Source organism: Solanum verrucosum, unplaced genomic scaffold, assembly GCF_900185275.1.
Source record: "Solanum verrucosum unplaced genomic scaffold, falcon-dt-bn FXZP01000275.1, whole genome shotgun sequence".
Taxonomy (NCBI): domain Eukaryota; kingdom Viridiplantae; phylum Streptophyta; class Magnoliopsida; order Solanales; family Solanaceae; genus Solanum; species Solanum verrucosum.
Window position 1 is genome coordinate 461386 of NW_026020738.1, and position 15764 is coordinate 477149.

Genomic DNA, 15764 nt, shown 5'->3' on the forward strand with positions numbered 1-15764 from the left:
ACAATGTGTGAGAAATATTGGAGAAGAATATTATTGAATTATTGTCGTGTATATATTATTACATTGAGACCCTATTTATAGACACTACAATACAATCCTTTACCAAGTAGAATACTATTTACTATTCCTATTTCTATTCCTATTCTATTCTAAATAGGATTGTATAAACCTATTCCTATTCTACTAGGATTGTATAAACTTATTCCTATTCTAGTAGGATTGTATAAACATATTCATATTCTAACACTCCCCCTCAAGCTAGTGCATACAATTCATGTACCTAGCTTGTTACAAATGTAATTAACACGAGGATCGATGAGGAGCTTGGCAGATATCTGCAAGTTGATCATTCGACTTCACAAAATTGACAATCAATCTCAATGTGCTTGGTCTTCTCATGAAATACTGAATTTGATGCATAATGCCGATAAAATACAGAGTGATAAAATTACAGTGTTGGAACTTCCCAAACCAAGCTTGCAAAGACTGTTTCAGACCATAGAGTGACTTACGTAATCAACATACAAGACTACTAAACTCCCCCTAGCAACAAAATTAGGTGGTTGCTCCATATATACTTCTTCACAATGCAATGGTCGTTGCAAGTGCTCAAAATCTAGTATAAAGTATATGGATCATGTTGGAATCAATAGACGAGTCGATATTAAACAAGTCACCGGCCGAAACATGCTCATATGTCGGAGTATTAGATTTGATGGCTAAAAGTGGTCACAATCTAAGAAATAAAATTATATGGGTCGGAATGATGTCATGACCCAACTAGAAAATAGAAATTATATAGGATAGTTCGAATTGATGGAACGACCCCATTGAAAAAGAGAAATAATATGGGTAGGGTCGGAATGATGGCACAACCCTACGCAAATCAGATTTGAGGAGTCACCGGAAAGACGAATGGAACTATGCAAATCAAATCTGAGGAGTCACCGAAAAGACACATGATGCTATGCAACTCAGATATGAGAAAATAGTTCGAAAAAATCCACGGTACTACACAAATTAAATATGAAAAGTAGTCCGAAAAGATGCACGGTGCTACACAAATAAGATATGCAAAAAAAGGTAGTCACCGGAAGGATGTCACGGTGCTACACAAATTATATATGAAAAAGTAGTCACTGGATTGATGGCACAGTGCTACACAAAAAAGTAGACACCAGAATGATGGCACGGTGCTACAAAAATTAAATATGAAAAAGTAGTCACCGGAATGATGGCACGGTGCTACACAAATTAGATATAAGAAAGTAGTCACCGGAATGATGGCACGGTGCTACACAAATTAGATGTGAGAAAATAGTCACCAGATAGATACACGGTGACCCAACTTTTGCTAACATAATCATTGGCCAGACGGGCAGCATATATGGGTGCCACCCGCCGGCAGCGGAAGCTCTTTAATTCTCTACCAAGTTCGTAGAGGTTCTGATACCATGTGAAATTAGGTCTTAGGCCTAACTCACACCCCAAAAGCTAGCTCAAAGGGATGAGGATTGCCTAAGCCTTATAAGGAGTCCACCCATCTCATTAACCACCGATGTGGGACTTTTGTCATTCTTTAACAATTTGCACAAAGCAAGATGCTTTTTAGAGAAGGTCTTAGAAAATGGCTATTATGTGAAGAAAAAAGTATTAAAGCTCCCAGCAATGGTTTCTGGAGTGATAGCTCTGCATACATATCTATGATCTCCTATGGATTACTCGTCTACAGTTTGTTACCTGGAATTTATGTGTTGAACTCCTTTCGAAAATGTCAATACTTGCACTGCACAGGTTGAGAAGTGTTTCTTAGATCATGAAGCTCATTTTTCCAAATTTTACTCTTGCTATATATGATTTAGATGAACCACATAACTTGAAGCTAACTAATGGTGTCACGCCCCGAGACTACCCAAGACGCGGACACGGGACCTAGGACCACAAGTGATCACAAGCTAACCCTGCTGGCATGATCATGAGTATACTAAAGATAAACTGAATAATAGAAACTGTGCGGAAGCTATAATCATAAATAAATCTAAAATGATGGGGAATACCCATATACTAAATCTGAAATGAATGAAATCTGATGAGTTTAATACAAAGAAAATATTAACTCAATACTAAGCTGAATCTAACTATGCTTGAAATAAGCCTCTAAACTGACTAGAAATGTTGGGACATGCCCCAACTAGATCTAGCAAAACTGAAACTACAGACTAATAGCGATAAAGATAAACATGTCACTAGTCCTCGAGGAATGAGGACTCACCACTGATGCTGCTGAACTGAAGATCAGGAATCGATCTAAGTGTGATATGGATGCTGAGAACCTGAACCTACATCACGAGAAGATGTAGCGCAGAGTATGCGCCAATACTTGAAAGGTACTGAGCATGCAGGATAGAATAACGGTGAAATAATCATATAATTGAACAAGCAATAAAGCAAGAGCATAATCTGAACATGATATAGATACTGAATACTGAACTAACTGAATGCAATGACCAAATTTATAACATGCTGAAACTGAATACTGACTGTACTGTAAATAAGGTCAATGCAATAGAATCTGAGTGAACTGTGGGAGCTACTAATAACCGACAATAAAACCACATGAGCTAAATGTGGAGTCCGATGTATACGCCCCATCGAGAGGACCCAATATACCTGGCCAAAGGTATAGAGGCATGACTGGTGTGATCACTAACTGATATTGCCCACATAGGGGACTTACACCTACGTGGCTCGTAGTTCTGGGACTATATGGGTACGCTGAACCCTAGTCTAACTCGGTATTATGCTACTCCCAATAGATTAAGTGGTTAACACATTATGACTGAGTTTCTGTATATAATGGATAGCTCAAAACTGAACATGCAATCTGAGAATGCAACAATTAATCTGATAATGATGCATTCATAAACTGAGGCATGTATAACTGAATACATTATGACTGAAATACTGAATAGCTCAAAATACTGACATGTAGATACTCATACTTGAAAACTCCTTAGAAATCAATTCAAAATCATATTATACTATGATCATTGATGACTTGGGAAGTCATACTGCATAAACATTGATGGTATGTCTAGATACCATACTATTCATACATTGATGACCTACTCGATTGTCATACTAATCATGTTTTAGAAGCTCTTTCTCAAAACTCATCTTAACTTTCTCAAAAACTCAGTTTAAAACTCAAGTGTTGTCTAAAAAAAAGCTTCTCAAGATTTATAACTCAAAATAGGATTTATGCTGAAATATACTGATAATGTGGCGTTCAAAATTGGAGCATGTATATCTGAATAACTGAAATATTTGACCTAGCATGTGTAATTCAAGAACTAAAGAAATACATAGCTAAGGTTCTGAAATTCATGCAATAAACTGAGCATTAACATGATAATTTGATTTGGAACATTTAAATAACTAATTCATGATGATCTGTTGAAATTCTAGAAACCCTAGGTCTGTTCATAATCATGGAATCAAGAAACTGACTGAAAACTAGGGACCTAATGGGTGAAAGGAACCCACTAGTGAAATCCCACATACCTGGTGACGAATTCCACGGAGAAATCCTTCAATTTCGGGGCTGGAACTGATGGAACCTTGCTGAGTTCTTGAACTAGGGTTCTTGGCCTTTTTCTCCTCTCTTGCTTCTAATTTTCTATGTTTTGATTAATGACTTGACTTAGGTAAGTTCTAGTTATGTTTCTAGGCCTAAACTGACTAAAACCTCATGATTTAGGGTCTAAACGACGTAGCTTAAGGGTCTAACGAAATAGGAAAAGACCAAAAGACCCCTGACTTAACTGCTGTCGGAGTGATCGACGGACGGGACTGACGGGCCGTCATTCAATCGACGGTCCGTAGATTGGGTCCGTAAGTCAAGCCTGCTCGACAGGCCTTCACTAAACAAGCATAACTTTTTACTCAGAGGTCGGATTTTAGCAAACTCAGCGGTGTTGGAAAGAGGATTCAATTATCTATCATATCATAGGTCATGGGACACACAATTCATTTTGTGCTAAGAGTTATGACCATTCGAAGTTGACCCAATTATCAATTTCCCCCTAATTGGCTGCTGGCCTTCACCAACGATCATACCTACGGACCGTGGATCAAATGACAGTCCGTGCTAGTCGGCCGTCGTTCGCGGCTGAAGGATGAAATCTGAAGTGAAACTGAAAGTTGGCTGGCCCATCGACGGAGCTGACTGACGGTCTGTAGGTGGCTTCCGTCAGTGGCACATGCAACTTTTGAAAATCTAGAAATTTTTTTCCTTTATCGAATCTGGAGTGTTACAAATGGTAAACTTGGAGCCAAATTTTGGATTGGACTGAAGATTCTAAGTTATAGGTCAAGTCACAAGATATATATCTTTTTCTCAATCTGTACTTTTTGTTTTGATAACCCTGGTGCCTGGGAACAGCTTGCGTGCACCTCGACTAATTCCACGGGATACCTGCCACCTCCCACTAGCCAATTAACTCTGCCCACCAAGGCTAGGAGCCTAAGACAGATGAGAAGAAATCACCTAGTGTTTTTGTATCTACGGGGATTTGAACCTCAGACCTCATGGTTCTCAATCCACTTCATTGACTACTAGGCTATGGGTGCTCCATCTGTACTCAAAGAATGTACAAAAGCATTTTCCAATCTTTAAATCTTTTTCCAATTCTGTTGGAATTTGAGTCTACCTTGTCTAATATGCTTTCAATCAGTCAATTCTCATATATGTGATGTGTTCCTTACAATATCGTTATAGATGAATTATGACCTCCCTAGTTGTTTATATCTTCTTTCCCCTTAGGTTCTCTTCTTGTATCAAAACGGTGCTCAAGGGGAAAAAAAATTTCTACCCTCATACTTTTTCATCTTGCTTGTTTTTGCTCCAAAGATGAAATTCTTAATGATTGATGGTTGTATTCACCAATTTTTGCAATAATAGCTTGGGCCATGGTAGGATTAACTGCATTTTTATAGTTTGGATCTACTTACTTTTGAAGGCATTTAAACAATCATTTTCAAATTTATGGTTGGACTCAAAGAACCCTAGACTTGAGGCTTAATAGTGTTCGACAAAAGCAGGGAACACAAAAGCAGGAGCAAACTGAAATACTCTTTCAGCAGTTTGGTATCAACTACAAGGACCTTCCGCAGATTTTTCGTCAAGGGTCTTGTGCCATCAAGATAAAGGTAGTTACCTTCATCCCCCTTCTCCTAGAAGAGTATATATTGGTATATGCATGTGATGCATGTGCCACTATCCCTTTTTTTGTTTTTTAGATTTGAAAGATAGATAAATATGGCATTTGGATATGAAAAACACTGTTTTGAAAACAATTGATGTGTGTGCTTTTCTGTTTTGGAAGATTTGTTTTAGGAATTTTTTTTTAAGAATGGTTAAGTATTAAAAAAATTGAGGCAGAAGAAATGGTTTTGCTGGCTTTTCGAACGAGAGAGAGAAAGAGAGAAGACACTTCTGTTTTTGTCCGTCTTTGTTAACAAACTTACCCTAAGGACCGCACACACTCTCTCTTTTTGTTCTAAATTCTTCTCTTTCCTTCTTGCAAAAAGTAAACCTAGCCCTATAATCTTAGAGAAATGTTTTTTTTTTGGGGTAGAATTTAGCAGGTTCTTTAACTTGAAATTAAAATGTTAGTGTACTCATACAGTTAAATGGTACACCTAAAAATGAGTAAGAGTAGTAGTAATTGAACTCCACAGTCTGAGCCTTGTTAAGGTCATCCTATTGTTGTGCTTTTTCATGGAGCAGTTATGTGTAACTCTTATATTTTTGATATAAAAATGGCATGTGCATTAAAGGACTCTTTTGCGGCAAGTAGACATATTCTTTTCATGTTTAGATTTTACCTCTCAATCACAAAAAGACTGACCCAAGCTCTATGCTTAAACCATGAACTCTCACCCCCACCTATAGGGGTGGGAAGGGAAGAGAAGGAGGTATATGCGATGCAGTTTGCTCATCACTATACGTGGATACTTCATATCATGCATCTTCATGTCCAGGGGAGGAGCCACCTTATACTGAGGGGGTTCGAACCCCTTTCGGCGGAAAATTATCTTATTTATACATGGTTAAAATATTTTTTTATGTATATATGGTAGATGTCGAACCCCCTTCGACTACTTCGTCTGTCTATTTCTACAAATTTTGAACCCCTTATTGAAAATTCCGGCTCCGCCACTGTTCATGTCCACTTTGACAATTTATATTATCCATTTTAACACAGGTGGACGATATTGTGAAATACCGTGAAGCTGGCACTCCTGTTAAAAGACCAAGGAAGAAAGCAATCATAGCTCACTCAGAAAATGTAGCAACAAAAAGGTTCTGGAATAACTACACATGCCTTACCGAGGAACTTGGTTCGCTCGCTGAAGGGATTAACAAGATTAAACCCGAGTATTTGAGGTCTTTCCAATTTGAAAGCAGGTTGATGTTATCTACTTGGATTGTAGTCCGGGTAGACGGTTGTCATTTCCACAGGTAATTTATGCCTTTATTTCTGCCAATTGGTCTTCTCTTTACTTTTTAATGACCTTTTGCTCGACTTACCAAGAAGTGTTGATATCATTCTTTGTTGATTTTTAATTGCGCTTGTCTTTTTCTTTTTCCCTTTTCCAGTTGATACCTTTTCTCTTGTATGTGATGCTCTTTAGACTAAATTATTCGTTTTGCTTCAAATCCCACGTTTCATGTCAAAATGATGTGGCATTATTCTTGCTTCTTATTTTCATCAAGCATAAAAGTTTTGTAGGTAATATGCCTTTTCTGGATAATATAATCCATGTTTCAGTGGGAGATGGTTTTTCTTATATGCCTATTTTCTTTATCAAGTCTGGATTTCTACCTCCGGATTAAAGAAAAAACTCCAAGCACTTCCCAAGATAATTTTCTATTATGACCTGGAAACAACAGTGAAGTTGTACAAAACATTCCGGATCCATAAAAAATGTCAGACACAAGTGCACAGTTGTAATATATGCATACACGTTTATAAAATATATATATGTAATTTCACAAGTATAAAGTCATGTCAAATATTGAGCATGTAATTTGAAAAATCTAGTTTGGACTTGCTGGTTTCATGATCTTGATGGGATCCACTGTAGGTTTTGTGAAGATAATGGCTTTCAGAAGCCAAATGATGAACAGGCACTGAAACTTATGAACTCTTGTGCGGTTTCTTTGCTGGAGATGTTTAAGGACATTATCTTTGCATATGGGATGAGTGATGAATACAGGTATTAGTTCATTTAACATCTTTGATTCACTTTTAACATACCTTTTCCTTTTCCTATTATCTTTTATCTTGAGAGATCAATTTTTCTCTCAGCTTTGTTTTGAAGAAAGATTCTCTATTGTATCAGAGGTGGTCAAGGTAACTCTTTCATCACCATTCTTAAGTTCCTAGGTAAGTGTAGTGTTTAGCTAAAACCTCATATTAGGAGGGAACCAATTCAAGGTCAAAAGCAAATTCTTCTTCCTGTTTCTAGAATCCATGATGCATATAGATTATTTTGACACCACTCAGCTGCAGTTGCCAACCTGCAAGAACATAGTGCAATTATCTGTGAACAACATGCTAAAAGATCCTGCAAATTCATTTCTTGTGCGCAATGTGAGTTTTGTCAGAACGTGTCCTATAAAATGCTTGGTTGTCTGAATGGTGGAATTTCCCTTCTAGAATATTTTGCATTTGTAGTAAATCTCCTACATACAACGATTTCTCAAAGCTTTTTCATTAATTTGTTGAAGTTTCAGGGTAGAGTCTATTTGGCAACTGTATGAGGGCCGTTCTCAACTAGTTTACATAATGTTTTTATATTGACTTTTTTTGTCGGTTATATTTGATGTAGTTATATTGACTTGCTCTTATGATCATCATTTCAGTGAAATCGTCTCAGCTGTTGTATCTCTTTTCTCTTCCATGTATGTGATGAAGTGGAAAGAGTTTTTTCCTGAGAAAGAGTTTAAAGAACCACCTTATTTTGATGGACAATCTGTTTGCTATCCATCATCTGAGATTCTTCGAGATTACTTGGCTTGGAGACAAGTTGATTGTGAGTACTCCCTATCTTATTTGTTATATAAGAATTTCAAGCAAATTAATCTGGTTATATGAAGAAATTTGGGTTTTATGACCTATTCTTCTTGCTGGCAAGCTAAAGAATGAATTGTATCATTTTAACAATCTTATGTCAATATATTGACCTGTAGGTCACATAAACAATCAGTACAATACTTGTTTCTGGCTGCTTGTTAAGTCTGGAAAGAGCAGAACTGAAGCACAAAGCTCTCTGAAGGTGTGGTATCTCATTCCTTAATTTATGGCGCAGGTCTCTTGTTTTTAGATGTAGCAGCATGATCAATTATAATATGTGATTCTATGGATTATTTTTCTGTCTAAATCTTCTGGATAATCTTATTTACGCCATAGGCACCTTGAAGAAAATAGTCTTGCAGCCTGTAGTGGTGGAAGTATCGGTATACTTGTTGACATCACACATTTTGTGTTTAAGGGTGTGATTTTTTGACTTATAGTTCTGATAGCCAGAAAGCTGAATGAAAATACATATAGTTAGTCTTTTCTTTAAGTTTCTTCTCGATTTTGCAGTTTCCTTATTTGAGCCTAGCACATCGCAAGCACTTAGGTTTTTTGAAAGGTACAGTTAAAATTTCTGTTCAAGCTATCACTTAGTTTTTGAACACTATTCCGGGCATGTATCTCTTGGAGGAACATAGTTATAGAAATTGAGATTTTCACAAAGATGAGATTATGTTAAAAGCATAGGCCGACATACTATGTGAACTCTAACAGCACTGAAGCCTCAATCACTAATGATAAAGTTCTCATCTACATGATTGTGACACATAATAGTGTAAATGGATATTTTTTTTTGTAATTTGATTCTGTAGAAATCAACTATGCACCTTAATTTAGACTGTCAGCATTGATTTGACCTTGATAAAGTAGATCTGTTAGTGCATATCTCTCATCCTGTTCCGATCATACGCAAGCAGGTTTCACTATTGAGAGTAATCTTGATATTCCAATGACCACATTAACCCTTTTGTTCTGCAGGGTACTCAAACTCAAGAAAAAAATGAATTGCTTGCCAAGTTTGGCATTGATTACAATGCGTTGCCAATTATCTTTCGGATGGGGTCCTCTGTTTTCCGGGACAGAGTAAATCTCTCCCTCTCTCTGTGCTGAAGATGTTATGTTTGCTTGAAGTACTTTATGTTGTTTTTGTTGATATTGTATACCAAGCCTGTATCCTTTAGTTTTAGGCTTCTACCACCATATGGATAATAAACTGTGTGTAACATAAATATAGTACCTTACCGTGTTTTTTGGTTCTTGTCATTAATGTGATAATTAACTCCATAATGAGCATGTTTTCATCTAAATTGGTCCTGGCCTCATCTGTATTCTTCGTATTTCAGAAGCTACACTTGGTACATAAGTTCATTTGCAACACAAGTGCCATTGTTTTTGACTTCTATTACAGATCAAACTGATGGAGTGGGTATTCACTTTTACTTTTTGCTTCTGAACCCAGGATGAACCAACAGGAAATGACAGAGTAGTTGTTGAACACTGTAACATAATTGAGACGAGCTTTTGGAAAGAACATCCAAGAATACTCGATGAGGAGGAATCATTGCTAACAATTTTACGGCCCCATAGCAATAAAATGCTTCGATTGTCTTGAAGTTGAGGAGCTGCTACCTAAGTTATTAACCATATCCAGTTTTAATCACATTAGAAAAATAGTTCCAAACTTTGTCAAATATGTAGATTAGCCATTTGATTTTGATTTTTTCCCTTCACTCTTTTTCTTCTTTTAGAGATTTGTCTAACAGAACTCTCCTGTATATTGCAGTTCACTCAAGTTCATTTAGTAAACAAGATTTTTGTGTTGTATCACATTCTATATATATTTGTTCTCATCTTCTTAGCATACAGTTGGGGACTCCTAAAACAGGCATAATTGGAGAATTTGCCTTCCATTCTTTTTGAAAAGTACTTCATCACAAGAAGGAAAAGTAAAAGAAAAGAAGGTAAATCGAAGGATAATTGCGTGGTGTACCCCTCAAATTTATGTAAATGGCAGCACTTGGCATTGAGAACACTATAATTTTACAACAGGATGTTACAACATGATTGACCTATCAATAAACTATACATAACACATTCATTTTTAACAAAAAAATGCAGGCTCCTAGACTGAAGAATGTGTCTGCTCATTGACTTGAATTTTAGAATGCAGACTTGAGCCATCTGGAATCCCCAATGGTGCATTTTCACATGAACAGTTATCAACATTGAATAGCTCCCACTCTTTGATACCACATCTATCCAATGCAGATATCAACCTTTGTTTTTCCTTCTCAGCTGGATATTGTCCATCTGGGCTGACAAGAACTGCCCCAGTATATGACTGCCCCGCCACTCGTGCAGCTCCATGATAGTGGAACAGACCCCAGCTCAAATCATCAGAAACATCCACAATTGTCCAGAACTCGTTAGAAACAACTCCATTATCCAATACACTGAAGTGAAATGTTCCGGTAACTTTTCCTCTTTTCACTCTATACTAACGCCTTCTCCAGACAAGGTCTCCTTCAAGTGTTCTTACCTGGAAAACTGGTTCATACCAGAATGATCCTCTAGCTTTTCCCCGATAGAATAATTGGTACTGGCATGGAAATTGATCATAAGCTGGATTCTGCCCTGCTACAACGCGCCAACTCCATTCCAATGTCCCTAACCAACCAACAAAGAGGTCTTCAGCAATTTCAGAAGACAATTTCTCCCCTCGAAACTCTGCCATTGGAGTCACATCAGGCTTTTCAGGGATCTTTGCATCGAGTTCAAGACAATTATTCTTCTGTAGTACACAGAGAGAGAACTCTTCCAGGTATTTTCTCTCATATGAAGCAATACAGCGATAATTGCATACCTGATCTACAGGGCTGCAGTTGTTCAAGCATTGAAGTGCCTTCCTACAGTTAGGATCCAGTAGACAGTTCAATATCTGAGGCCCGCAATTTGTCACCATGCAGTTCAAGGTTGAGAATCCTTTTGCTCTAAGGTTCTTCAGCGTTGAAACCGGTGTTATATAAGCATTAATTATAACTAATAAGCAGAACCGTATGTCATCAGAATTATGCCTTTCCCAAGCGTCAAACACTGTTCGGGAAAAAGAATACTAAACAAGGTACTAGTAATACACAAAGCTAATACATGCATTATTTTATCTAATACACTCTGCCACACGACCCCTTAATGAGTTAACCTTTAAAACATGTAATAGTGTTTATTCAATCTGGTTACTTAAGTAAATTTAAGGTAAATGTTTTGCACTAAACATGTAAGAGGGTGGTTAAATTGCTAGATCCTCGAGGTGAATTTTGAATCCGCTAAACCACTTAGCCAACCTCTAGTCTTGTGTTTAGGGGATTCAAAATCTATATATTATTTCATGTAGATTTTTAGTTGTAGTATTTTGTTTAGAACTATTTTGTTCCTGTTTGTTGTTTTTGTTACTATCTATTGCCTATTGTACTTTCATTATGCCTTTTCCAAGACTGATTTTGCCTTGAGTCGGGATGTATCGAAAACGGCCTCTCTACCTCAGCACTGAGGTAGAGATAAGGTTTGTGTACACTCTACCCTCCTCAGACCACACTAAGTGGAACTATACTAGGTATGTTGTTGTTGGGGTTCGGATGAACACCCTCGCCCCCTCCTAGATCCTCCCTGACTGGAGCATGTACACATTTTACACTGTCATTCCATACAACTTAGATTTATTAATGTTTGTTGTATGGTTGCTTTTGGATTTTTGGTTCTGGAATGGTTGTATGCTATTTTCCTTTTATGTTGGTTTCCTTTAGTCAAGTTTTATTATATTCTTTCCATGGGTTTTAAGAGATCTTAGATCAAGATGTATACCAATTGCAATATAGGAATTGTGTTGAAGTTGTTATAAAGTAGTCTGTGATTGCTTTTAGGTGAAGCTCAGATTGGTCTAAATGTGACTCCACACGATCTGAAAACAGTGGCAAGTGAGGTATGGTATGGGAAGGAAAGTGGGAAGTACACAATGAAGCAAAATGGAGTTTCAGTTGTTTACAGTCAATTGTATCCATTTGAAGGGCTATGGAACTACACTTCTGGCATCATTCATCATGTGAAGATTGATGGTAAGGTTATCTGCATCGAGCCGCTTCATATGTTCCCTTGGCTCACTTGTCTTCTTTTTCTGTTTTCCTGATTCAAACTGAGATCCATGTCTATGAAAAGAACACATTTTTGCAAATGTTTTCACTATTCTTAGTTCTGTTAGTATACTGGAAGCTGAATATATGTGTACATGGCTCTGGTTGCCTCTGAATTACGAGTCTTTGACGTGTAGGATTAATAAAACGATGTATAAGTTGCAATGAAGTAATTTCTTTTCTTCTGTAGGTCTTGAACCTGAAACAAAGTATTACTACTAGTGTGGTGATAGTTCTTTAGCAGCAATGAGTGATGAACTTGAATTTGAGACCTTTCCATTGCCTGCACCTAACAAGTATCCACGACGAATAGCAGTTGTTGGTGACTTAGGTCTTACAAGCAATACAACCACAACAATTGATCATCTCATAATGAATGATCCTTCCATGATATTGATGGTTGGAGATTTAACTTACGCGAATCAATACCTTACCACTGGTGGTAAAGGAGCTTCATGCTATTCTTGTCAGTTTCCAGATGCACCAATAAGAGAAACATTTCAACCTCGATGGGATGGATGGGGAAGGTCATCTATTCTTTTCCTCACATAACTAATCTCCTTAGTCTTTTAAAACTTTTTAGCTCTATGCAATTGTCTGTTTCAGGTGTGAGGTTCATGTTGATGCTAGTTACACTATTCACCGAGTTTTTGTCAAATAGACACATTGTGGTTATGAACCACAATCTGCTAAACATCATATTATATATGCCTATGAGACAGAAAAATGAACTGTTAGAAAATGGAAAAGAAGCTTAAAAGCTTCGGAGAAGAAGTTTGAATTGAATAAACTGGAGTTTCAGGTTTATGGAGCCGTTAATCTCAAGAGTTCCAATGATGGTTATCGAAGGAAACCATGAGATCGAACCTCAAGCAGCAGGGCTCACATTCCAATCGTATTTGACAAGATATTCTGTTCCTTCAAAGGAATCTGGCTCTAATAGTAACCTTTACTACTCTTTTAATGCCGGAGGAATCCATTTCATCATGCTAGGAGCCTACGTTGACTATAATCAGACGAGTAAGTCATTAAATTGCTTAATTCACTGCGTGTTAACTTCTAATATTTGAGGTATACTTGCATAAAGAAAGATAATGCTGCAAATATGTGAGCTTATTGCCTACTGATCTTACTAAATTCTGTATTTTTTTAAAAACTGATATCAGGTGCTCAGTATTCTTGGCTTCAGCATGATCTGGAAAAAGTAGATCGTGGCGTGACTCCTTGGCTGGTGGCTGCATGGCATTCTCCTTGGTACAATAGCTATTCATCGCACTACCAAGAATTTGAGTGCATGAGGCAGGAAATGGAAGAAATGCTATATACATATCGCGTTGATATAGTTTTCTCCGGTCATGTAAGTTGAAATATACTCCTAATCCTGGCTATTAATGATTGAGAAAATTTCAATTAGGACTTATCTCAGGTACATGCATATGAGCGAATGAATCGAGTCTACAACTATACTTTGGATCCATGTGGTCCTGTTTACATAACAGTCGGAGATGGTGGTAATATTGAGAAAGTCGACGCTGATCATGCAGATGATCCTGGTAAATGTCCTTCACCAGGTGACAACATTCCAGAATTTGGAGGTGTATGTCACATGAACTTTAGCAGTGGACCTGCCAAAGGAAAATTTTGCTGGGATAGACAACCAGAATGGAGTGCATATAGAGAGAGCAGCTTCGGGGCACGGGATACTGGAGGTATAAAGCCAGAGCTTCAACTGTATTACTTACTTTTCTTATTCTAGAGGCAGTGATTGAAAGGAAACATATGCAACAAAAAAAAGTCATCGCGTTGATTGTGTATCAACTTGCTTAGGTGTTTTATCATCTGATCCATAGACATGTCGACACTCTTAACTTAGTCCTTCGTCTTTATTACCATTATCATCGATCTTTATTTTTCGTTCAACACTCTCTTCTTCTCCATTCATACTGATGCAGATGGTAAATTCAACTCATGCGTTGTGGACTTGGCACCGCAATCAGGTTATTTATCGTAAAAACAGTCATGGTGATCAAATATACATAGTAGGACAACCTCATACTTGCTCTGTTGACTCAAAGGTACCCTTTCATCTACCTCAAAGGTGATTATATATGGACATTCTCTTTTTCAACTATGGATTTACTCAAAGGTGATATACTAATAAAGTGAAGTAGTTATGGAGTCTATTGAACAGTTAGAGTTTGACGGTTAAAATACCCTATTATTACTAGCTATGTTGCTCGGACTCTCCAAAACTACTTCTTTCATTCTAAGACTAACTTCAGACAAGATGAAAGTTTTCTTGCAAATCTGCTTTATGGCCTATATAAGAAACTGTGATCGTTACGTTGCATCTATATCTTCACATGATTCTCTTGAAAAGATAAAAGAGAGACAATGATCTAAATGATTAACTATCAGTTCTACACCATGTAACCAACCATCTATAGCTAGCTCTATTTTTCGCGTTTATCATATCTTTAGTACACAAGTCTGAAATCTCAATCATCAAGTTGTTGATGTGTCATAGTAGTGACTAGAACTATGTGTTTCTTCTACTTTTCTTTGTAAAATCTCTTTAAGGACTTCCAGTCCAGTTAGTAACTGTTGTTGCAACCATCTATAGCTAGCTTTATTTTTTGCGATGTCATATCTTTAGTACACGAGTCACAAATCTCTTGTTGTTGTCTCTATTTCTTGTTCTAACAACTGTGTTATTGCATTGATACTGAAGACAGGATAGCAGGTTGAGTCCATCAATACCAGTGACGTTGGAACATTGCAGCTGCACGAGTATCCTCTCTTCTTAATTTGTTACATAATTTTCCTCATTGGCCTTCTCAGCAACCATTGAGTACTCAATTGGAAGTTGTTAAACTAGAGTTATCATGCTACTGAGATGTTGTTAGCAGCGAATTCCTATATGCAACCTTTGTAATGTGTTTTAGGTAAACAATTGTCAGGTGGGCGTTAAAACATATCAATTTTTTGTTGGTTAAACATATGTTTCAATCCCATGTAATACCATAGTGGCTAAAACAATTCACGTTTCTCATGAATCAGTATTTGGTATAGATACTCGACTCAAGTAAAAACATATCAAAATTAGCTATAACTGAAGAGTGAACTATGAAATCATGAAAATCACAAACTCCATGATATTCATGCTTTAATAATCCTTGAGAAAACCTTGTCATAAATTTTATAGCATGTCTAGATTACTATATTGTTCTTGATATAAAAAAACTATCCAAGTTTGTAGGGAGCTGTATTTAAATTGAGCAATTTATTTAATTGTTATTAAAAAATATGCACATTATATTGTAACACCATGTCTAGTAATTTTATTAATACAAGAATGGATAAGCATATTTGAGAACTCCTGCTTTCTTATTTGTAGAGACAAACTAAGAATTCTTTTACCTCAGAGAGCATA

General features: G+C 36.9%; 3 protein-coding genes and 2 pseudogenes across 4 annotated transcripts in view; 4 read left to right on the plus strand and 1 right to left on the minus strand.

Moving 5' to 3' along the window:
* LOC125812623 (acetyl-CoA acetyltransferase, cytosolic 1-like) overlaps positions 1–498 on the plus strand; it is a 220974-nt gene extending 220476 nt beyond the window's left edge. The window contains exon 15 of the mRNA XM_049492110.1: positions 486–498. The gene's annotated coding sequence lies outside the window, so the exon portion shown is untranslated. The remainder of the gene's footprint in view (positions 1–485) is intronic.
* The window catches only part of LOC125812626 (probable 20S rRNA accumulation protein 4), a 77536-nt gene that overhangs the window by 8990 nt on the left and 52782 nt on the right, over positions 1–15764 (plus strand). The gene's annotated exons all lie outside the window — the stretch shown is intronic.
* On the plus strand, positions 4625–9974 carry LOC125812670 (tRNA(His) guanylyltransferase 1-like). The gene is made up of 9 exons (XM_049492161.1): positions 4625–4639; positions 5104–5211; positions 6270–6526; positions 7153–7284; positions 7377–7421; positions 7934–8103; positions 8261–8346; positions 9126–9230; positions 9607–9974. The coding sequence occupies exons 1-9, from the start codon at positions 4625–4627 to the stop codon at positions 9757–9759; spliced, it is 1071 nt and encodes a 356-aa protein (XP_049348118.1). The 3' UTR covers positions 9760–9974.
* On the minus strand, positions 10221–11622 carry LOC125812671 (violaxanthin de-epoxidase, chloroplastic-like; annotated as a pseudogene).
* Positions 12061–15071, plus strand: LOC125812672 (purple acid phosphatase 23-like; annotated as a pseudogene).